The 25,276-nt window shown below is 40.7% G+C and overlaps 1 protein-coding gene across 1 annotated transcript in view; it reads left to right on the forward strand.

Annotated features, from left to right (window-relative positions):
• thada (THADA armadillo repeat containing) overlaps positions 1-25,276 on the forward strand; it is a 220,069-nt gene that overhangs the window by 70,896 nt on the left and 123,897 nt on the right. The window contains exons 27-28 of the mRNA XM_062995897.1: positions 14,013-14,102; positions 22,983-23,114. Coding sequence (XP_062851967.1) covers positions 14,013-14,102; positions 22,983-23,114 — 222 coding nt within the window. The remainder of the gene's footprint in view (positions 1-14,012; positions 14,103-22,982; positions 23,115-25,276) is intronic.

The raw sequence follows: 25,276 nt of genomic DNA on the forward strand, positions 1-25,276 counted from the left end.
AAGCCGAAAGAAGAAGAAGAAGATATGATATATTTTACAGTAATTTACAACACTATACTTACTATACACTACCATACGATACAATTCTATACAGTAACTTACTACACTATACTTAATATACAATACCATACTATACAATATTATACTTTAACATACAATATTTTACAATACTATATTTTACTATAAATTAATATATAACACTATACTATACTCTACAATACGATACTCTTTCACATTATACAATTACACAAACCTCCCTTGTCTCTTGCAAATTTTGTTCTCTGATTCCTTTCGTATAAAGTCAGATTTACCAAAGTTACTAAATTCAAAATTACAAACTGGGTTCTTTGGTTCTTAGTTTAAATACAGGACTAAATGTACAGGGATTAAAACATTGCGCTGTCAAAAGCACCATAAACTCATAGCATAACTTTATATTAGATGGCCCACCCCTTTAGATCTTCAGTTCTTCCAGAGTAAAACACTTTTTTATCATTTTGTATGGACAACAGGCATCATGAGCCTTTGTGGCCCTACCAAATGGCTTATTAGCCATTTTAAGTAATCTGTCATTGAGTTTTTGTCAGGTTTTTCAGCTGGATTTGAGCAAGCAAATGAGCTCTTTGCTCTCTTTGTATTGGTGTTTATGGTGTGTGTTGAGAGCATCTGCTGATTTGTTCAGGGTAAATTAAATGTTTTTGAACAGGCTGTCCACTTTAATGTTTGTGAAGCTTGGTGTTTAATTCTCTCCTTTTTACCCTCCCTTCGTTCCTTACCCTGCTTTTCACTACAGGGTCAGATAACGGTTTTGAGATGAAATGCATCATAGGGCTCCATGACCTGTCTGTTCCACACACACACTTGCACTCCTCCACTGATCATGCGATAAGAACACTGCTAGGAGGCTCTTCAATAACATTAACAGGAAACAGAGCTTCTCCTTGCATTTGTTTATTATTTTAGTGTGGCTGCACTAGTTTCTCTTAGTGTGCATTGATCAGCTGCATTTTGTTTACTTTTCAGACGCTCTTGGATTAAGGTTTCTTATTAACCATACACGTTTACATCTTTATGTATAGCTCACACTTAGTGCCTTAGCAACCAAAACAAAAACAGAAACCAAGCACACATGATTTACAACAGGATCTTTGGAAATGTTTGTGACTTTCATACCAGAACATTGTCCAACATTCAACTTATCAAAACCTCTTTCTTAGGAATGCTTCTCATTTTCTTATGAACGTTAAATTATCTTCCTAATGTTATGTTGGACATAAGGCAGGGATCAAGACATTACGCATTTCTTAGCTACTCCCCTTCAGACTTTGGCTTTCCTTAGTATGACAGCATATTTAGCCCTGCTGTTAAGTGGATAATGCATGTGTGCCCCTGTTTACATCCATGCAGATAAGATCCAAAAACCAGAGGTTGGAAAAAGTAATGGCAGTAAAATAGGAGTAAAGTTGTATTCACATCTGCCAGGAAGTGCATTAATGTGTGTTGCTGGTGTGTTTGTGTGTTGGTTTCCCACAGCACTGGGAAATTCGCCACTTGGACCTTGTACTACTTATACTACTTAAAAATATAAAAAATAGAAATGGCACCACAGCGCAGATGGTAGTAAAAGACACGTTGGCGTGAATGACTTAATCTGTCTCTGATTGGCTGATGCGTGACTGCATCAATGTTCATTATAAAGCCATTGTTAAAAATGTAAATTCTTAATTTACTTTGGGCTTAATAGGGTATCTATCTATCCATCCGTCCGTCCGTCCATCCATCCATCCATCCGTCCATCTATTTATCCATCCATCCATCCATTCATCCGTCCATCCATAATGAGTGAATAACAGCTCCATGCATTTAAGGAAATCAAAAGTGCATTTATAATGCATTATAAATTGTATGCCCAATTAAAACACCACCAATTTTAGGTGTGGTTTATGACACAAACCACACCTGAAATAAATTACATTATCTAAATTATTTACTTTATAATAGCCTTTAAAATAATGATGCATTTTTATTGCATATTTACTACATTTTGCACCAGCCACACTACACTCATTCCTTCACTGCTCGATGTTGGTGCCTTGCCCAGACAGGAGCTGCCGTTGCAGAAGCAACAGGGTGATACAAATCCAGCTTTCTCATACACACTGGTCCAGTTTGGTTGACTAGTGTAGTAGACCTCTGCACCACCCAAGCACAAAGACAATCCAATAAGTGGATGAACAACAGAAACCACCTAGTGTTTGAGCATTGTGGCTCGGTGGGTAGCACTGTCACCTCACATCAAGAAGGTTCTGGGTTCTATCCCCAGATGGGGCGGTCTGGGTCTTTTCTGTGTGGAGTTTGAATGTTCTCCCCGTGTGTGTGAGTTTCCTCCCACAGTCCAAAGAAATGTATGTAGGATGAATTGGAGATACAAAATTGTCCTTGGCTGTAATAAATGAGTAAATGAATGAACAAACTGCTTTTAGGTGCAATTTTGCAGAAGAATGACGTAGCCTTTAACAACCCTGTTTGTAATTTTTCCATATTTTTGGAGAGATTTACCAAAGTATCTTTACACCAATTGTTATTACATATAACTAAGGCCCTGACCTAATTCACTGCCATGAAAGTCATGCCATGGACCGTGAAATGAGCCATTTCCCGTGTAATATGCAATTTAAAAAAATTTAAGGTTTGTGTTAACATATTTCATTTGCGTAGCATTTAATTGCCTCACGTTTATTAGTTAATATGCAATATGAGATGGTCCTATCAATCCTACGGCAATTCAGTTAGCAATCGGTTAGTCAAAATGTCCAAGATGTCGAAGTGTAAAGCATCTAAAACCACTATTCAGATAACTGAGTTTGGATGCTCCCAACCAATTCTGTGGACGCGGGAGGTGAACATGGACGAGTATTTTCATCTTTGAAACCATTGCTGGATGTTTACATTCATCCGTTAATATAGGCTGTGCTGTGTATTGTAGCTTCCATTTATACTGTCATGCAATTTATGAGTGTCATTTAATGACTGCCATGAAATGTGGGGGTGGCACGGTGGCTAAGTGGGTAGCACTGTTGCCTCACAGCAAGAAGGTCCTGGGTTCGATCCCCAGGTGGGGCGGTCCGGGTCCTTTCTGTGTGGAGTTTGCATGTTCTCCCCGTGTCTGTGTGGGTTTCCTCCGAGAGCTCCGATTTCCTCCCACAGTCCAAACACATGCAAGTGATATGAATTGGAGATACAAAATTGTCCATGACTGTTTGACATTAAAAACTTGTGAACTGATGAATCTTGTGTAATGAGTAACTACCTGTTCTGCAACAAACTGCTTTTAGGTGCACTTTTGCAGAAGCATGGCATAGCCTTTACCAACCCTGTTTGTAATTTTTCTGTAACTTTATAGGACATGAGTTATCATCTATAACTAAGGCCCTATCTAATACATGGCTATTAAAATCATGTGAACGTTTCCATTGTAACATGCAATTTGCTGTGAAATTCAAAATTTAAGGTTTATGTTTAGCGATTTAACATTTTTCATTTGTGTAGTGTTCAAGTGTCTCACGTTTACTGGTTAATTTGCACTATGAGGTGGTCCTAGCAATCCTATGGCAATTCAGCTTGCATTTTATTAAGCACATTTTCCCATGAATTTAGTAGGGCCCTACCTAAAACCTAAATGCGTTTGAGTGCTAAACATGTATGAAGTTAGCCCAAGTACCTTTATCTAGTGCATCTCTAAACATGCCATGCTAATTCCTTCTAAACAACAACAGTTTACACATAGTCACATGCCTGGTGCTTTTTGTTTATCACACTCGACAGTCAGGTCTGTAGCTGCCACACGGTAACAGTAAGCAGGCCATGTTTGTTTTGGTACAGCCTGTACTGTCAGCATGTGCAGGAGTAATGTACATTCTCTTTCATAAACAAATTCACCACATAAGCAAATGTTCCTACTGCACATGTGATGCGTGTTTGGTTCCCAGCGTGTGTGGAGAGCGGTTTGTAACACCTTTTATATCCACACAGGCATGGAAAGAGGTGTGTGGGCGAAGTGAAGACACGATATACAAATGATGGTGTGGGCTGTGAATGCATTCATGCACATTTCGGTTGTGGGAGTACAATGTTAAATGCGTTCGGATTAGAAAATGCTTATTCATATCAGTCAGTCATCAATTTGTATAAAGTGTACAAAATGTTCAGCCGCGATTATCTAGTATTTCCATTTTTAAATATTATGTTGAATACAGTGTAAATGTTTACATTAAATGCACACACAATGTATTTGCACTTTGTGCTTATAAATATTAATAAATGCTGGGTGGGTATGTGTGAAGGGTACATCAAATAATTCAAGCTCACAATTAGGGTTACACATTTTTGTCATTTTTTTAAAACCAGTAAGCAAACGTCTTACCGATAACTGACAAGCTAATCTTCATATTAAAAAGTTTTCATGCTTTATTTAATAAAAAAGTGGATTAATATGTCAAACTCTGCAGTCATGTAGAACAGTAAAATAAACACAAACACCTTGCGCACAACCAGTTCAGCTTTCAGAATGTAGATACAGTCTGTTACAAATTATTTTTAGTCATTGTCTGTTTTACCACCTGGTCAGGGTCGGGGTGGATGCAATTCACTGAGCAAATGGTAGTAAACACCCCGGACAGGTCACACAGACACACACACACACACCTAGTGTAATTTAGTGGCTCCAGTTAACCTGACTGCATGTCTTTGGACTGTGGGAGGAAACTGGAGCTCCCGGAGGAAACCCACGCAGACATGGGAAGAACAGCTGGGTTTAAATTGTCTCAGGCAGTGGTGCTCAGGTGGCGCAGCGGTAAAAAAAACTTGTCGTTTCGAATCTCAGCTCTGCCATTTGGCTGGACTGGGCGCCTACATGAACAACGATTGGCTGTTGTTCATACAGGGTGGGAGCCAGATAGGGACTCCTCATAACTGAGGCAATTACAACTTCTGCTGGCTGATTAATGGTGCCTGCACAGAGTCGAGAGATAATGCGCTGATCCACATATGAAATCGCCTTGTGCAGGTGAAAAGATCGGCTACTGCACGTGTCAGCCTCGCTCTCCTCAGACAACTCCACGCAGAAAGGATCCAGATTGCTTCACCTGAGAATCAAACCAAGGTGACTGCTACACACCGAGCCACCATGCCACCCTAAATGCTAATTAAGCATTCTGCTCCAACACATCTACAAGAATCTACAGATAAAAGTCTGTATTTATGCTTTTCCTAACAACATTAGTGTAGATGATAGTTTCACCACTACATTTGAAAATGATACAAAATATCCACATAATTTTTGTAAGGAAAAAAGCACAGAGCTTAAAAAGCCGTTAGAATCCATACTGATATAATATACAGGGGTTGGACAAAATAACTGAAACACCTGGTTTTAGACCACAATAATTTATTAGTATGGTGTAGGGCCTCCTTTTGCGGCCAATACAGCGTCAATTCGTCTTGGAAATGACATATACAAGTCCTGCACAGTGGTCAGAGGGATTTTAAGCCATTCTTCTTGCAGGATAGTGGCCAGGTCACTACGTGATGCTGGTGGAGGAAAACGTTTCCTGACTCGCTTCTCCAAAACACCCCAAAGTGGCTCAATAATATTTAGATCTGGTGACTGTGCAGGCCATGGGAGATGTTCAACTTCACTTTCATGTTCATCAAACCAATCTTTCACCAGTCTTGCTGTGTGTATTGGTGCATTGTCATCCTGATACATGGCACCGCCATTGGATGCACATGGTCCTCCAGAATGGTTCGGTAGTCCTTGGCAGTGACGCACCCATCTAGCACAAGTATTGGGCCAAGGGAATGCCATGATATGGCAGCCCAAACCATCACTGATCCACCCCCATGCTTCACTCTGGGCATGCAACAGTCTGGGTGGTACGCTTCTTTGGGGCTTCTCCACACCGTAACTCTCCCGGATGTGGGGAAAACAGTAAAGGTGGACTCATCAGAGAACAATACATGTTTCACATTGTCCACAGCCCAAGATTTGCGCTCCTTGCACCATTGAAACCGACGTTTGCCATTGGCACGAGTGACCAAAGGTTTGGCTATAGCAGCCCGGCCGTGTATATTGACCCTGTGGAGCTCCCGACGGACAGTTCTGGTGGAAACAGGAGAGTTGAGGTGCACATTTAATTCTGCCGTGATTTGGGCAGCCGTGGTTTTATGTTTTTTGGATACAATCCGGGTTAGCACCCGAACATCCCTTTCAGACAGCTTCCTCTTGCGTCCACAGTTAATCCTGTTGGATGTGGTTTGTCCTTCTTGGTGGTATGCTGACATTACCCTGGATACCGTGGCTCTTGATACATCACAAAGACTTGCTGTCTTGGTCACAGATGCGCCAGCAAGACGTGCACCAACAATTTGTCCTCTTTTGAACTCTGGTATGTCACCCATAATGTTGTGTGCATTGCAATATTTTGAGCAAAACTGTGCTCTTACCCTGCTAATTGAACCTTCACACTCTGCTCTTACTGGTGCAATGTGCAATTAATGAAGATTGGCCACCAGACTGGTCCAATTTAGCCATGAAACCTCCCACACTAAAATGACAGGTGTTTCAGTTATTTTGTCCAACCCCTGTAGCTTTCGTGTTGAATTTTACTGCATAATAGTTTACTAGAAAAACTAGATTAAATGCATGAAAAACTTTAACTTTAAATATCCAAATGTGGCTGTGCATGAGCGCTGAAGGTGAGTCAGGGTGTGTTTCAAACTGGCGCTTGTTCTGTCTACAGACTGTAGCTACACTCTCACTTGGAGTCAAGTTGTAGCTGTTGGAAATTAATTTAAAAGACATTTTTATCCGACAGCATTAATTGAACAACAACTTGACTGTTGATGTAGCAGTTAATCATTGACATCCCTATTCATTATAAAGTTCTTGTGCAAAAAGTAAGAGGACAACTACAGTTTTGTTGGTAATGTTTTATGCCACATTTCCCATTTCCCTAAAGTTTATGAGGAACAAATGGGAAAAGTCAAGGCAAAAACTGGAAATACCCATGCCAGTACAATTGGTTTAGTAATCTTCAAGTGGAAAGCTAAAAGCACAAGTTATCATCACCATATAGGTGCACCATGCAAGATCTCACATCATGCTCTTAGACTATAGGACGAAAAGACCTAAGCCTGCATTCAGCGTTTACACTGTAATAAATGAACAATGAACGGCACTGCAGTCATCTCATTTCTAACCCCACTCAAAACTCCTCTGCTAAAACAAGTTGCAAACACGCATTTAAACAGAACACTTTTGTAATGTCACTCGGACAACAAAACAAACTATTTTGGGAAGTATGAATGGATTTATTCTTCTTGGACTTTTTCACAAGCTTATTACAATTTTTTTTAAAATTATTTTACTAATTGCATTTTGCTTTCACTCTAATGAGGGTTTCTAGTAACAATGCTGCATTTTGAGCTACATTTTCATTTTTTATTATGCACATTATTTGCTGTAAGTTTCTGATTGTCAAATCTTTTATTGAAGTAGCCATGCATGGCTAAAATAATAAAAATAGCAGTTAATATGTTAATTTATTTGAAGTGGTGTGTAAACAGGACAGAGGACATAATCCATGCAGTCTAAGTAAATATTCCCACTCTGTACATTAAGTAAATGTGAATAATGATGATATGAATGTGTCTCTGTTTACAACTAAGACAATTATGTCAGAGAAAATCTATGCAAAAAATTGTTATGCGACATATGAAAATATGAACACTTAGATTAGCATTGGAACTAAATGTTTTTCTATATATGAGAACTCCACCAGTGCATTAAACCACTTAGAGCAGGGGTCCTCAAACTTTTTAACTTAAGGGCCGGATTACTGTTCTTCAGTGTTTCTGGGGGCCGGACCACAGATGAAATAGTAAACACACCCCAAAAAAAGCTATTTACTATGTATACTGGATGTATTGTCTGCTGTGTATAACTGTAGTATAATTTTACTTCATAATGATAATGCAGACATTTTATTTATTTGAATCATTTCCATTATCCCAACTCATACAGTGTTTCCCCAAAAATCAGTGTGAACTGTGAGTCTGCTTTTGCCTGACGAGACAGTCAGCATCAGGTTCCATATTTGTTACTGCCAGTCATAATAGGTAATAAGTGTTGATGAGTGAGTCTGAATCTAGTTGGAGATTTAAGGTGTTTAAACTTCGATAAAGTCTGCTCACAGGTACAGTGGTATCTCGGTATACGTCCTTAATCCGTTCCAGATCCTTGGATTCATACCAAACAGGACGTATACCAAACGAATTCTTCCCATTAGAAATAAAGGGAAAATGATTAATCCGTTCCCATGAAAAAAAATCCTATTGTTATTGGCATATTATATGTTGATGGGGTTGTATAAAATAATGTATAAAACGAATAGTTCCAGTCCTAAAATCTGATTGGCTGAGCCGCGTTCGAAGCCGCTGTAAAATCCCCGATATAAGCGCACCTGTCACCACCTCACATCATTCCATTTTAATACGCCACTGAAAAGAAAAAGTACAAACTTGGTTGAACACTATTTTAAGTCATGTACTAATACATGGAAATGTCCAGATTAATATAAACAGTAATCCTGGTGCGGGTGTTTCGTCCAAGAAATAGTGTAATAGTTTGCGAATGTTACGTTCACCCTCATGTTGCCTAGCAATACGGCACATCGTTAACGCTCGTGGCTTTGTCTCGCGAGAGGTAAACAAGAGTAGCGCGCGGTGTCGTGACTCATTTTGACCCGTACAAGTCGTATTCCAAACAAAGGTCGTATACCAAGTAAAATTGTTCGCGTCCAAACAGGACAATAATTCCTGAATCTGCATGTAGTTAAGAGCATTAGTTTTAATGAAATCAACACAGGACACAAAGATTTTCATAATGAAATTCCATTTCACTGCTGTGCAACACAGTGCAGTGGCTGCGGTCAGTCATCTCTCTATTGCTACGCACAATCGCTCCTCTCGCCGAACCCACCATGCTTGGAGAGCCACCCATTGGATCGCTGCCGTATAATCTACGGAGACTCCAGGTGGCCAATTTTTGTTTTTTTCTGTTATTTTTTTTCCGCTATAATACTGTGAGTTTAAAGATGAACAGGGGCCAGACAACATGTATTGCTACTGTGGTTAAAGGGGCCGGTCAGATGAAAGCATCGGGCCGTAGTTTGATGACCCCTGACTTAGAGTGACCAGAATCAAATAGCAAATATATGTCTGTCATATTTTTTTATATATACACTGATCAGCCATAACATTAAAACCACCTCCATGTTTCTACACTTACTGTCCATTTTATCAGCTCCACTTACAATATAGAATCACTTTGTAGTTCTGCGATTACTGGCCGTAGTCCATCTGTTTCTTTGCATATCTTTTTAACCTGCTTTCACCCTGTTCTTCAATGGTCAGGGCCCCCACAGGACCACCACAGAGCAGATATTATTTAGGTGCTGGATCATTCTCAGCACTGCAGTGACAATGACATGGTGGTGGTGTGTTAGTGTGTGTTGTGCTGGTATGAGTGGATCAGACACAGCAGCTCTGCTGTTTTTAAATACTGTGTCCACTCACTGTTAGTTGGTCCACCTTGTAGATGTAAAGTCAGAGACGATCACTCATCTATTGCTGCTTTTTGAGTTGGTCATCTTCTAGACCATCAGTGGTCACAAGTCGCTGCCCACAGGACGCTGTTGGCTGAATGTTTTTGGTTGGTGGACTATTCTCAGTCCAGCAGTGACAGTGAGGTGTTTAAAAACTCCATCAGCGCTGCTGTGTTTTATTTTCTCATACCAGCACAACACACACTAACACACCTGCAGTGCTGAGAATTACCCACCACCCAAATAATACCTACTCTCTGGTGCTCCTGGGAGAGTCCTCACTATTAAAGAACAGCATGAAAGGGGGCTAACAAAACATGCAGAGAAACAGATGGACTACAGTCAGTATTTGTAGAACTACAAAGTCCTCCTATATGGTAAGTGGAGCTGATAAAATGGACAGTGAGTGTATAAACTAGGAGGTGGTTTTAATGTTATGGCTGATCAGTGTGTATATATACTGAGTTACTGGGGGTGGCACAGTGGCTCAGTGGGGTAGCACTGCAGCCTCACAACAATAAGGTCCTGGGTTCGATCCCCAGGTGGGGCGGTCCGGGTCCTTTCTATGTGGAGTTTGCATGTTCTCTCCACGTGGGTTTCTTCTGGGAGCTCCGGTTTCCTCCCACAGTCCAAAGACATGCAAGTGAGATGAATTGGAGACACTAAATTGTCCATGACTGTGTTCGATATAATCTTGTGAACTGATAAACCTTGTGTAATGAGTAACTACCGTTCCTGTCATGAATGTAACCAAAGTGTAAATCATGACATTAAAATCCTAATAAACAAACAGATTTACTGTTGTTAATATGATAAAGTTTGTAGGGGCAGTGGTAGCTCAGCCAAATTGTTGCTGTTAAGCAAAGCTCTTTACCCTCAATTGTCTTCACTCATAATTGTAAGTTGCTTTGGATAAAATCGTCTGCTAAATGCCGTAAATGTATCAACTGTATATCTTAACATGGTAAATTGCTGTCTCTGTTTACTCTGGCATTATGGCTGAGTGTTGTGTAAAAGCACTTTAGTTTTAAAAAGCAGAGTATAGTTGTTTGTGTGGCTTAGTAAGGACTGGGTTTTAAAAGACAGTCATAGTGCATGCTGGTAGATCATTACTGAATGTTTGACCAGGAAAGCTTGTGTATTGGTTCATGTCAGGCCTAATTTGTATCTGTTTGTGTATACAAACACGTGTTTGTGTGTGTGTATGTACAACCACTTGTGTGTGTATATGTTTTATGTGTTGTAGCATTTGGCATGGGTCTTCAGACAGCGTTAACCTATCTTGTTACCAAGGTGGCACCCCAACCTTAACCTAGACAAGGCAGCTTGTATATGCTCTCTCCACAGGATGTAAGCTATGCTTATATGTCTGTAAATTATGCAAACATGTTCGGTCTTTATATGTGCATCTGTTGCTTCTTTCAAGAGGAATTTGTCACAGCCGAAGATGGAATGTGTGTGAAATTCAGTTTGGAAGTTTAACTCGCAGTTTATCTGACTTGATCTTTAAACTGAACCCAGTCCGGATAGAGAAACGGGTTGTGAAGGTTTTGCATGGTCTCATTCTTTAAAATTTGCTAACTCAGTTAAAAGCAGGACGTTTTTCGGAAGTGGCACACAGTTATGCATTGCGACGGGCTGATGCCTGGTCCCCAGCTGCGTTCCCAGAGCTGGCTCAGATATAAAGGAGCATTTGAAGCTTTACTGTGTGTTCTCTAAAAACAGACGTATAAATACTCCCTGTGATGACACGGCTTGTCACCTCTTGTTTAGGCCCAAGGTAAATTCTGATGCATGAAGGAAAATAATTTTTTCTGCCATTTACAGCATCTTCACACAATAATCCTTAAATATTTTCCTAGCTTTAATGCACCCTAGCTTAAGTTTAAGTCCCTCTTGATGCATGCTCAATAATCCAGTTACACAAATCCACGGGTGGCACGGTGGCTAAGTGGGTAGCACTGTCGCCTCACAGCAAGAAGGTCCTGGGTTTGATCCCCAGGTGGGGCGGTCCGGGTCCTTTCTGTCTGGTTTCCTCCCACAGTCCAAAGACATGCAATTGAGGTGAATTGGAGATATTAAATTGTCCAAGACTGTGTTCGATATTAAACTTGTGAACTGAAGAACCTTGTGTAATGAGTAACTACCGTTTCCTGCAGAACAATTGAGATGGATATTCTCCAAACACCGTGTTTCAGTTGCTTTCAAACCCCAAAACATGTCAAAATTAGTTAACCCTAAGGACCGGGTCCCTCGACACAAACAGAGTAACATAGTGTATGCTGTTAGGTGCCAGGAGGATTGCCAGAAACTGTACATCGGGGAAACTAAACAGCCACTGGAGAAACGGATGGCCCAACATAGAAGGTCAACCTCTTCATAGAAGGTCAACCTCACCTGCAAGCCAGCGGCCACTCATTTAAAGATGATGATGTGCAGATCCTTGACAAGGAGGAACGCCGGTTTTAACGGGAAGTCAAACAGGCCATCTATGTGAAGAGGGAACGACCATCCCTGAACCGGGGAGGGGGCCTGAGAGTACATCTCTCACCATCTTACAACGCCGTAATAGGAGCTATACCCCAATCATGTGTGAAAGGCACACATGGCCATTGTAAATAATGGTCATTGTGATTTGCATATGGACTTGATCACCGATTTCATTGTTATGCAATGGGCGGTGATCGGTCGTTATGCAAATCATCTGCATATAAGATTGGGGTTTTCACCACCAGCTCAGACTGAAGAAGTCATTCGGATTGAGTGTCCAAACTTGTGTCCAGATGAATTGATTCAACTTTGTGGGTTAAGTTTAAGTCCCTCAAACTGAACTGAAGAAATGAAAAAAAAATTGTTAAAAGATTTTAAATTTTCCTCCCAATCTAGTCGTATTTAATTACCCAATCACATTTTAATTCCTCTACTCCTGGTGACCTCCTCTCCTGACCTAAGGAGAGCTGTGACTTTCACATGCCGTATGCAGTAGCTAATCTCTTCTTTTTCAACAGGGTCACGCACTGCTCTCCATTATCCCCCGTCTCTGTGCAACCGCCATCGATTAGCCAGCTGAAACCATAAATCCTCATAACTGCTGCGATTCCCTCCAGCATTGTTTTTTTCCCCCAATTTTCCTCCCAATCTAGTCATATTCAATTACCCGATTGCATTACGCTTCCTCTCTACCGATGCTGATCTCCTTTCCTGATTGAGGAGAGCGAAACTGACACACGCCCCCTCCGACACTGGACGAGGCGAGTTCATATGCGGATCAGCTTTGTGTACGGAGAGACACACTCTGATTGACGCATTATTCCTCGACTCTGTGTAGGCACCATCAGTCAGCCAGCAGAGGTCGTAATTGCATCAGTTATGAGGTCCCGACTCCCACCCTGTATGAACAACAGCCAATCGTTGTTCATATAGCCGGCCAGCCTGCCGGATGGCAGAGCTGAGTTTTGAACCGACGAGTTTGAAATGTCAGCTCTGGTGTGCTAGCGTGTTTTACTGCTGTGCCTCCTGAGCGGCTCTGTTAAAAGAATTTTATGGTTTCTCCACTGATTTATTTTGGTATTTCCCTTTTAGTTTGTTTATTTAAAACAAATATGATGGAGGTATTGGGTCGTTCTGTGTGTCAGTGGATATATAGTAGACGAGCTGTACACATGATGGCTACAACAAATATAATCAAGATCAAGACTCAATATTTTTGCTAATTGTTTTGAAATGGAATGTTCAAGATTATCATAGAAAAATTATCCTGTACTTGTGGCAATATAGTATATTGCTGATGTGAGGGGCAAATAAACTCACCTTATTGGGCAATCTTGCTAACTCACTAGTAAGCTTGGACAACACTGAAAAATAAATAAATTGTTCAGACGTGAGACTTTCTAATCATGCACTTAGTTTTAACATAATTTTCAAATACCTTTGATTTGATACCTTTTTTCATTTCAACACTGCTTTAACCTTGTTCAGGGTTGCAGTGGGTCCTGCCTCCCTGGACGCACTGGGAACAATGCAATTACACACCCTGGACAAGAGCCTCGGGCCATCCCCCTTTTCCAGACATAGCCAATCTTGTCTGTATTTAGACGCCTGACCGGCAGATAGCACCACTAGGGATTTGAACCCTGGATCCCAGCAGTAGTGGGCTAGAATAATTTACTGCTGTGCTACCCGAGTTCTATTTGGCCTTATTGTTTAAGCAAAACTTGTCAAAATCACTGTCTATGACAATCACCTATTCACAACAGATGCTATTGATAGAGATATACAAGCTGGCCTATTTTTTGCTTTACTGTTTCCATAACTGACATTCTATTTCTCTCTCTTTCTCTGTTTCAGGATGACGGGCTGGGAGTTTTTTAGTCGTTTTCCTGACCTTTATCCTTTCTTGCTCAGCCAGCTTGAAGAGGCTGCGAGTTCAGTAAACAGGTAAAAACTGTTGTTGATTTTGTTTGTTTTTGTTGCGAATCCCAGCTTATATTAAACAACAATTCTAAGGAAGCATTCACCTGAGAAGCATTTTGTGCTTTGCACACCATGAGCCTTGACGCAATTCACCTCTTTACTCAGCGCTTGGCTTGGGTGTTGCGGTAATACGTTTTCAGTTCACCTCAATACAATAATATCCATCAGTGTGAAATAACATTTTTCCACAGCATTCACATACATCCATGTTTAGCTGTTTTACTTTTAAATTTGTGTTATAGCTCGGGGTGCTGAGAAATGGTAAGAATTACCTTTTTATAGAGAGTCTAAAACGCTTATTGTGATAACATGGCTTAATGTATCAAAAGAACAACATAGAAACACTCATTTTAGTTATTACTGGTCTATAATAAGTTCTCTCCACTTATTATATTTCTTGGTCTTTGTTTTTAAAACAACAAGCCACATTAAGCTTTGTTTTTGTTAATCATTGTTCGTACTACCTGAGTTGCTTTTACCGCATCATGTCAATCAGTTAGTCTCATTGGAGGCGTTTTAAAATAAAGGTCAGCGGCAAACTGGGTCAAAGTTCAATCAGGTGAATAAAATTCGACAAGCATCAAGCTAAGCAGCACCGCACAACCGGCGCAACAGCGGTCTTGCCGATTCTCTTGCCGATTTCCCTAAGTCTGTTTACCTTACCTTGACTAACACACACAACTGTTAAAGCTACTGGCAATGAAAAGCTTGGGAACAAAAGAAGTCTCCCACTTGTGTCTTTTGGGCATTCTGTTTTCAACTGATGGCCTGATCCAATGGTTTGTTGGTTAAAGTATTGGACTGTTGATTGGAAGGTTGCTGGTTCAAGCCTTATCACTTCCAATTTCTCACTTTTGGACCCCTGAGCAAGGCCTTCAACCTTTGCATAGTATTTAGTCACAATTGTAAGTTGCTTTGAATAAATGAGTCTGCTAAATGCTGTAAATGTAAATATCCTTTTTTATTATACACTGATCAGCCATAACATTAAAACCACCTCCTTGTTTCTACACTCACAGTCCATTTTATCAGCTCCACTTACCATATAGAAGCACTTTGTAGTTCTACAATTACTGACTGTAGTCCATCTGTTACTCTGCATGCTTTTTTAGCCCCCTTTTCAATGGTCAGGACCCCCATAGGACCACCACAGAGTAGGTATTATTTGGGTGGTGGGTCATTCTCAGCACTGCAGTGACACTGACATGGTGGTGGTGTGTTAGTGTGTGTTGTGCTAGTATGAGTGAATCAGACACACCTCACTGTCACTGCTGGACTGAGAATAGTCCACCAACCAAAAATATCCAGCCACCAGCGCCCCGTGGGCAGCGTTCTTTGACCACTGATGAAGGTCTAGAAGATGACCAACTCAAACATCAGAAATAGATGAGCGATCGTCTCTGACTTTACATCTACAAGGTGGACCAACTAGGTAGGAGTGTCTAACAGAGTGGACAGTGAGTGGACACACTATTTAAAAACTCCAACAGCGCTGCTGTGTCTGGTCCACTCATACCAGCACAACACACACTAACACACCACCACCATGTCAGTGTCACTGCAGTCCTGAGAATGATTCAACACCCAAATAATACCTAGTTTGCTGTGGTCCTGTGGGGGTCCTGACCATTGACTACAGTCAGTAATTGTAGAACTACAAAGTGCTTCTATATGGTAAGTGGAGCTGATAAAATGGACACTGAGTGTAGAAAGAAGAAGGTGGTTTTAAAGTTATGGCTGATCAGTGTAAAGCTTTTTTTCCCAAGATCTATGTCCACAATGGGTTTTGGATTTAGCAACATTTTGGTTGCTTAGGTCAGAGGTTAAACACACAAACACAACACAAAGCTGGAAAAGAAACAGTCTTTGCAGCCATACTGTCCTGTCTCAAAGTAGGGCATGATCTCATTTTCCATCTTCTCTGTTAAATCTCCAGAGGCTCATCTGTGTGTTCTCCAGTCATAAATGTTACAACCCAAATCGAGTGGACTGCCACTATTTAAATATGTGTACTGCATCTGCAAGCCATTCTCTTCCAACACTCCTCTGGTTTCTCCTAGGAACTTTAATTAAAGTTAATTTTAATGCTTTATCAAGCCCTTCGGGACCACTTAAACATGGATGGCTGCATTGATGAACAGCTTCCTATATTAGATGGCCCTGATAAAGAAGTTTTCTGAGAACGAAGCCTACAATAGACCCAGACCACCCTTTAGCCCTGCTTTCCCAACTCTGACAAGCTCTCCACTCTCCAATCCCAAAATTTTATTTCTCCGCAAATCTCCAAGCGCCTTCCAAACTCGACTTGCAAAACAGGCCCTCGGGTCAATATTTTCGTAATACAAATGCATTCTCAGTCTGGCTCTTGCTGACAGCACTGGGACACTTTCTCACGGTCCAGACCAGCCTGTTTCTCCAACTGAGCCAATCACACTCCATCAAATTTATATTTAATAACCTCTGTAAATCATAAGCATCCGGAAAAAGATGGAAACAGAAAGAGGAGGCTAAAAAAACCATTATGGTCTCTGACTGCCTCTCTACTTTTGAGCTGCAGGCTCATGGGATAACTGCTATGGAATTGTGGGTAACGTAAGCTCAGAAATGTACTTTCTATTGACATAACTTGGAAGCTCTAGTTTTACTTTGCTCTTGGAGATTGTTCAAGGATATTTTATCTGCTTGACTGCTCAAAGAACAGAACGAAAAACTGCGTGCATGTAAATAGCTCCTGATGTTATGATATTTCATAAGCACTGTGTCAGGTAATGAAACGTCGCTGATGAGTGTGTTGGCTCGAAGCAGGCGTGTAGTGTTTTTAGTGGCTAAAAAGCTTTTCCATGGGAAATGCACACTGTGAATACACTTGGCAGTGCATCAAGAGGGAGATGAAGAGCCCAAAGGGTGCAGTGTTGACTTCTACTGCTCTAAAAGTCTGGTTTGTTTGATTTCACACACATTTTCTGTCATCTAGTATATTTTTCTTCCAGACTCCCCACAGCATATCTTTTCACTAGTATGTTTTTACCGTCTACACAACAGGAACAACAGCATGTAAAGTGGATATACAAAGTCTACACATCTCTCTAAAATTCCAGGTTTTTGTGATGTAAAATAATCAGACCAAGAAAAATCATTTTACAGTAGATGCTTGACTTATGAATTTAACTGATTTCAAAGGGCTGTTCTTAAGTCAGTGTTCGTTAAACCTATTTTTCCATTAAGAAATAATGTAAATAGAATGAATTCGTGCCAGACCCCCCAAACCACTCCCTTACCTAACCTTTAATGTCTTAATTGGTCTTTTTTGTTATAAATTCGAGTGTATTTTCCCTTAAATCTTAAATTATAGAATAGACGTTCCTGTAATAAACAATAATAAACAACAATACACAGTAGTAGTACACACATCACACTTCAGTACAGAATGTGTGCTGTATCATACACCATAATAATTTTTTTTTATAAAATGTATCTACCAGAAACAACAATAACTCTAATTTTTCTTTATTATTTCCTTCTTTATTTTAATAGTGTTGTATTTTGTAGGTGTAATTGCACGAAAGAAAGAATACTTTACTCAGCCGACTTCCTTCTTCTCTCTCACTCACTGTCCCCTCTGTCTGATACACAGTGACAGCTACTGGCAGGAATAATTATACAACAAATGTAATAGATTTTTAAATTTTTCAACACGCTTTTTCTGCAGCTTCTTTGTGGATATTTTAATATTGAATTTTACAAAATATAAAGAAAACACTGGAAAAACACCGTCCGCTGTCCGAATGTTTGCTCACTGTAATTCAAAATTTGTTCGTTCGTTAAGTTGAAACAGATTGTTCGTATGGTAAATCGTTCGTAACTCAAGGGTCTACTGTAGATGTATTTCCACCTTTATTGTGACGTGTAATGTGTGCAAGTTAACTGAACAACAAACTGAAGTCATTAATGAAAGCGACTCTGATGAACCCCATGTAATGTTCAGCTCTTCTAGTAGAATGTTCCTGACATTAACTTAGTCATCTTACAGGAAAAACAAACATGGTCCACAAAGTACGGAAGTGATCTCATTGTTGAACTGTATCAGTCATGAGAAGGGTACAAAAAATCCAAAGCATTACATATCTCAATGAACACAGTGAAGATGTTCCATAATTTATTCACTTGTTGATGACCAACAGTGACATTACCAAGAACTTGATGTCCTTCCAAAATATGTCTGGTCTGAGAGGCTGCCAAAAGGCATACAGCTTGTTTGATGCAAAAACAACACTCCACAGTATGCTTTAGGTCTGTTTTTCTTCAGCTGGAACTGGGGCTTTATTTAAGAGTCATGGAATTATGAGCAATTCCAAATATCAATCTATTTTGGCACAAAACCTATAGGCCTCTGCTAAAATGCTGAACATGAAGAGGACTTCCACCTTTCAGCATGACAACAACCCAAAGCATATCTCCACTTCAACAACAGGATGGCTTCACCAGAAGAAGGTCAAAGTTTTGGAATGGCCCAGCCAGAGCCCAGACCTGAATCCAATTGAAAATCTGTGCGGTGACCTGAAGAGGGCTGTGCACAAGAGACGCCCTCACAATTTGACGCATTTGGAGTCAAGATGTGCCATGTTGATTGACTCCCACTCAAATGGCTGGAAGGCTTTCAACAGAATTTTGAAACATGACTAATAATAATTGGTCTTATTGGAGGCAAAAAAGAGAAACTTAACTGTTGCCAGAATGTTAGAGCACACAAAGATGTTCTTGTAATAGAAATAATAGCTCTGGCTGTTTAGGCTCTGCCCCTTAGTTCGATTTCACCAACCTTTAGAGTTGGCGCTATTGTTGTTAACCAGCAGCTTTTAGCCTACACAAGTTAATGACTAGCTCATATAGAGGATATATAAACACTATTAAAGGTATAGCATAAGAGTTGGCACTCTGAAGTCTTGCATTTCTTCCCTTTATGTGGTGTTTCCATCAGCAGAGGTAAGAGTGCCTTTAGTTAAGAGTGAGTGTTCAAGGGAGTGTTCATCGCCCTGCGATTGGTGCCATGTTCAATTTGAATTCCAGTTCAGTGTGCCCAGTGTTTCCAAGTGGCGTTGGATGAACAGTGACCCTAATCAGGATTAAATGGTTGGTAAAATTTACTTTTACATTAACCCACCTGTGGTCAAAACAGTTACCCTTTGAGACATGGACTTCACAAGACATCTAAAGGAGTCCTGTGGTATATATTTCTGTACTTTTTAAGTTCATCCTCTTATGCTTCCTGGTGACATGTCTTCCATGAGAAAACTATACATACACCGATTAGGCATAACATTATGACCACCTTACTAATATTGTGTTGGTCCCCCTTTTGCTGCCAAAACAACCCTTCTGTTTGATCGGACCACACCGGTCAGCCTTCGCTTTCCACGTGCATCAGTGAGCCTTGGCCACCCATGACCCTGTCGCTGGTTTACCACTGTTCCTTCCTTGGACAACTTTCGATAGATACTGACCACTGCAGACCAGGAACACCCCACAAGAGCTGCAGTTTTGGAGATGCTCTGACCCAGATGTCTAGCCATCACAATTTGACCCTTGTCAAACTCGCTCAAATCCTTATCCTCATTTTTCATGCTTCTAACACATCAACTTTGGGGATAAAATGTTCACTTGCTGCCTAATATATCCCACCCACTAACAGGTGCCGTGATGAAGAGATAATCAGTGTTATTCCCTTCACCTGTCAGTGGTCATAATGTTATGCCTGGTCGGTGTATATGCCAGACGTGCCACATGATCTTGAAAAATAAAGGATGTGCAGACAAGTCAGCCTTCTTCTGTTGCTCTGAAGTCTAGCTCTGATGCTTTTGTGCCCATTGTATGGGTTTTCAGAGTTGGGCAGGAGTTGGGCAGGAGTTGGGCAGGAGTTGGGCAGGAGTTGGGCAGGAGTTGGGCAGGAGTTGGGCACTTTGACTGCCATAAAACTATCCGTACCCCTAGGCAGAAAGGTTTAATTTACTCGTGACACTTGTGACACTCATGTAATGTTTTGATATTTTCTTCATCACAAGTATTAAAATTATATGCAATTTAAGTCAAAGTAGCCCTTTGCTTGGCCCATACCAGACTACATTAATGAGTCTTGGCTACTCAACAACCTGTCAGGTCAGCAGTTTTTGGCTTGTCCCTCTTCTGACCACTGCAGGTGGGTACTATAGGCAGTCTGTGAGGACCCCATTGTGGTTTTTGGAGATCCTTGAACACGTCGTCTGGCCATAACAGTTTGGCTCTTATCAAAGCCACTCAGGTCTTAATGCCGCCCATATCTTTTGCTCTCAACAGGTATACTATAAATACATACATAATATCCCTCACAATGACATGTATGGTTGTTGCTAAATAGGAAATGCCATTCATAGTTTGGGAGTTGGATCTTATGTTTAGGCTTATTATTGTATTGTAAAACTAATAACCTGTCCCTTTCTTATTCTATATATATTCTTATATATTCTGTATTAAACTAAATTTGTGTTTGGGATTGTTTTGCACCAGTGAGAACTAACCTAAGCTGAAAACCTTTTTATTAATTGTTTATTTTCTTCTGCACTGCTTCCAGACTAGGTGGTAATGTACTATATACCAAGGTACACTCATCTGCAGGGTTTCAAACATTTACATTTTTGGCATTTAGCAGACGCTTTTTTATTCAAAGTGACTTACAGTACTGTGACAGTGTACAGTCTGAGCAATTTAGGGTTAAGGGCTTTGCTCAAGCGCCCAACAGTGAAAACCTGGCTGTGGTGGGGCTTGAACCAGCAACCTTTTGATTACTAGTCCAGTACCTTAACCACTAGGCTACAACTGCCAAGTACCCACTTTAAACCTACTTCATAAGAAAGACTTTATTGTTTTAATAAGGTGGTTTGAAGTTATGCTGGGTACCAGGACACAACGAGATAGCTGGAAATGAAAAAGCGGATCAGCCAGACAGAGAAAAAACAAGACAAAATACGACAAACATCAAAACAGATATAAAAGCACTAATAATCAAGATATTCAAGATAATCAAAAATAGCAAACTGAATGGAGCACTTAAACCACAAACAAACCGTAAAATACAATCAAACAACAATGGTAAACCAATAACTCACCAGTGATGACGCATAGACCAAGTCATACACACGAGGTGCAGAATCAACCACACCAGATAAAAGGAGAACCCCCCCCCACCCAACATGCCAAATCTGCCCAACACCTGTTACAATAAAACACATCCTAATAGAATGTCCCAAATAAACCAAGGAAAGACAACAAACACACATGTCTGAAACAATAAAAGAAAGTCTTACACAAGACAACACAAGAACAGTTTTAAACCTACCTTGTATCGATGAAAGTGGATATAAAATGGACCAAAACTATAAAGACAATAAAATAAACAGACAGAAACATAATACCCATTTTGCCATTAAATGACAGATATGTTAAACACGGTGTTAAAACCCAAATAAATAAATATAGTGGTTTGGAAGCAGGAACAATTTGAAACTTTGTTGAGCAGTGGCCCTTTAGGACTGAAAACTGTAAAAAAAAAATTTCTATTTTATTTTTGCATTTTCTCCCATTTTCTTCCAATTTAGCGTAGTCAATTTGTCTTCCACTGCTGGGGGATCCCTGACTGCAGGCGAGGTGGGTATATTGCTGCTCACGCCTCCTCCGACCCCATGCAGCCCTTAGAGGAACCCTTTTTCACCCATGCATTCTGCACAGGCCTCTCTATCTGCTAATCAGGGTCCTTACACAGTGTTTGAAGACCACACCCACATAGTCCGGTCATCCCGCCCTGGCAGAACCGCGTCTGCTGCAGGCACTGCCAATTATGCCTGCTAGATGGTGCATAGCCGACTGGTGGCAATGCCTAGTTTCAAACCGAGGAGTTCAGAATCTCAGGCCCTGGTGTGCTAGCGGAATATCCTGCTGCACCACCTGGGCGCAACACCACTCTAGTTGACTCCTAGATGTTTCCACTTTACAAAAACAGCACCTAGATTTATTTGGGCAGCTCCTCAAAGGTTATCATGCTCACTTGCTTTTAAAAAAGTTTACATTTTTTCTGAATTTTACTGAAATAGCTGATTGTGCTTATTTAAATTCGTGTCTATGCACTTTTGTTTGGCAGAGTATCCAATGTGCGTTTGTCATTGTGTTATCTGTGGGGATCTCTGCTACTTATATGAGCAGTCTTTATCTGCTCATACAGTTATTATTTAGGAGTAAATAATCTCTGTGTAGTAACAGTTTGGGTGAGCATGACTAAGCTGCATAGTTTCATCTACTAGACACAGAGATGCTGGAGCTTAAGTATAAAGAGAATATAAAGTAGATTCTCACCCTCTCACAGGGAGGTGAATTAATATGTATGTGTGTGGTGGAAAAGATAAAGGGAGGACATGAATAGCAGGGGGTGCAAGCTTCTACGCGGTGCTGTGAGCTGTGCTGCCGTGTATTTAAACGATGGGATTATTCCAGTACGGCATCGCCAGCACTTCTAAATGTTTACTTTGGCACGCTTCTTTGCTTTCCGCCAAGCCTCGTAGACTCACGGGCCAGGATGACAGGGAGGCCAGAGATGGAAGTAAGACAAATGTTGAGCAAGTGCCTTTTGTGGCGCCTGACTACATTTGGCCTGCCTCACCTTCAGATCAAGCCTGCATTGTGCCTCTCAGCGGTGTAATGAAAATAGATCGACAAAGAGTTTGTGTAAACATTTTAGACTCCTGCACTGATTCAACCTTCCAGGCGCATGTTATTAAGCTCTGTTCTGTCTCTCTGTCTTTGTCTTCCTCTCGATTTTAGTGACGCTGGACAAGTGAAGCTGCACCCCAGTCTGTTTCTACTGTTGCTGGTGTTGGGACGTCTCTACCCATCACCCATGGATGGATCCTCCTCCCCACTGAGTCTGGCCCCCTTCAGACCCTTTATAATCAGGTTAGACTGTACACACACACACACACACACACACACACACACACACACACACACACACACACACACACACACACAGTTCTACCTTAAATAGATGATCTACCTTTGATTACATAATATTACATAAGTAATCAAATTAACTATGGAGAAATGCCTAATATCCTTTTGTAAGGAAATAATACACCTGGCTCCCACATTTAGTATTTACTAGCAGAAGTTTTTTGCATATGCCTTCGCCACTGGCCAATATTTAATAACCATTTTTAAGATGTTTTGCTTTCCCATAAAATTAATTCAGAATACTTTGTTTTATTTAGTATATTATGACTACTCTCATACCCTCACAGACTTTTGTATGTTGGTGGTTGATGGTAATATATAAGCATCTTTAGTTGCATTTTAAAACACTAAAGCCTAATTGAATACATTATTAAATTTTTCATTTAATTTTTATGTATTACCCTGCTTTATCCCAATCAGGGTTGCAGTCGGTCAGCTTTTCTTAGCATCGCAGAACGCAATGCAGTAACACACCCTGGACAGCATGCAATCCATCACAGGGCCTTAGCCACCACCAGCCACCCCCAGCCACCCCCAAGATGTACCCAAACATGTCTGTATGTAGACACCTGACCGGCTGATAGCACCACAGGGGATTCAAACCCTGGATCCCAGCAGTAGTGGACTAGGATAAAAAAAAAAAAACACTGCATCACCCGAGCATATGGGTAAAATATTTTAGTCCTGGGTTCGATTCCAATGTAAAGTGGTCTAAATCCTGTTGTGTGTGGAGTTGTGCATGTTTTCTCCATTCTCTCCATGGTCTCTACTTGTCCTGTCATGAATGTGACGGAAGTGTAAAACGTGACGTTGATCCTAAAACAAACAAACAGTATTCTGGTCAGGGTTGAGGTGGGTTCGCTTTCCGCCCAGGTAACACACATGGGACAAAATGCAATCTGTCGGAAGGTCTTGGCCACCACCATTCACCCCCAAAATGTACTTAACCATGTCTGTATACAGAAGCCAGACCAGTCGATAGCACCACTGAGGATTCAAACCCTGGATCCCAGCAGTAGTTGGCTAACAGAAAAAAAACACTGAATCACCTGAGCATCTGGATGAAATATTTTTTTATATTATCATTAAATGTAAGTTGTCATAAATGGTTGACACAATGGCTTGGTGGTTTATGACATTTCATTGTAAATCCATGAGCATTAATATAGAGTTGATCCCCTGCTTGCAACTATAATAGCTTCCACTTTTCAGGGATGTGTGTGTCTGTGGGAATGCTCATTCATACAAAAGGGCATTGGTGTCAGACATAGATGTTGGCCTGCCCCACAATATTCGTTCTAGTTTATTCCAAAGGTGTTCAATGTTGACACAATACAGTCAGGCTGGTAACGTTGTTCTGGCAGGCGCCAAACCCAGGCTAACATAAAGAATGATTCGTCACTACACAGAACACATATCCACTGGTCCAGAGTCCACTGTTGACTTGTTTTACACCACTTTAGCCTATGCTTGGCGATATAAGGTTTGCATGCAGCTTTTTTTTTGTTGATGTTAATGCCAAATGAGGGTTTAGAACGCTGCAGTTATTGAGTCAACAGAGAATTGTTGACTTTTATGCACTATGTGCCTCAGCACTCAGTGACCCCGTTCTTTAACATTATGTGGTCTGTCACTTTGTGGTTGAGTAGATGTGGTTCCACTTTTTCAAGTTCAGGTAGCACTCACAGTTATTTATCCTATTATACACTGATCAGCCATAACATTAAAACCACCTCTTTGTTTCTACACTCACTGTCCATTTTATCAGCTCCACTTATCATATAGAAGCACTTTGTAGTTCTACAATAACTGACTGTAGTCCATCTGTATCTCTGCATGCTTTTTTTTTGCCTGCTTTCACTCTGTTCTTTAATGGTCAGGACCACCACTGAGCAGGTATTATTTAGGTGGTGGATCATTCTCAGCACTGCACTGTGTCTGATCCAATCATACCAGCACAACACACACTAACACCACCACCATATCATTGTCACTGCAGTGTTGAGAATGATTCATCAATGATTAGATTAAATTCAACTTTGTCTTTGTGCAGAGTATAAGTACAGCCAATGAAATGCAGTAGCATCTAGCCATAAGTGTAATAT

The sequence above is a fragment of the Trichomycterus rosablanca genome, chromosome 5 (genome assembly GCF_030014385.1).
Source record: "Trichomycterus rosablanca isolate fTriRos1 chromosome 5, fTriRos1.hap1, whole genome shotgun sequence".
In the NCBI taxonomy this organism is placed as follows: domain Eukaryota; kingdom Metazoa; phylum Chordata; class Actinopteri; order Siluriformes; family Trichomycteridae; genus Trichomycterus; species Trichomycterus rosablanca.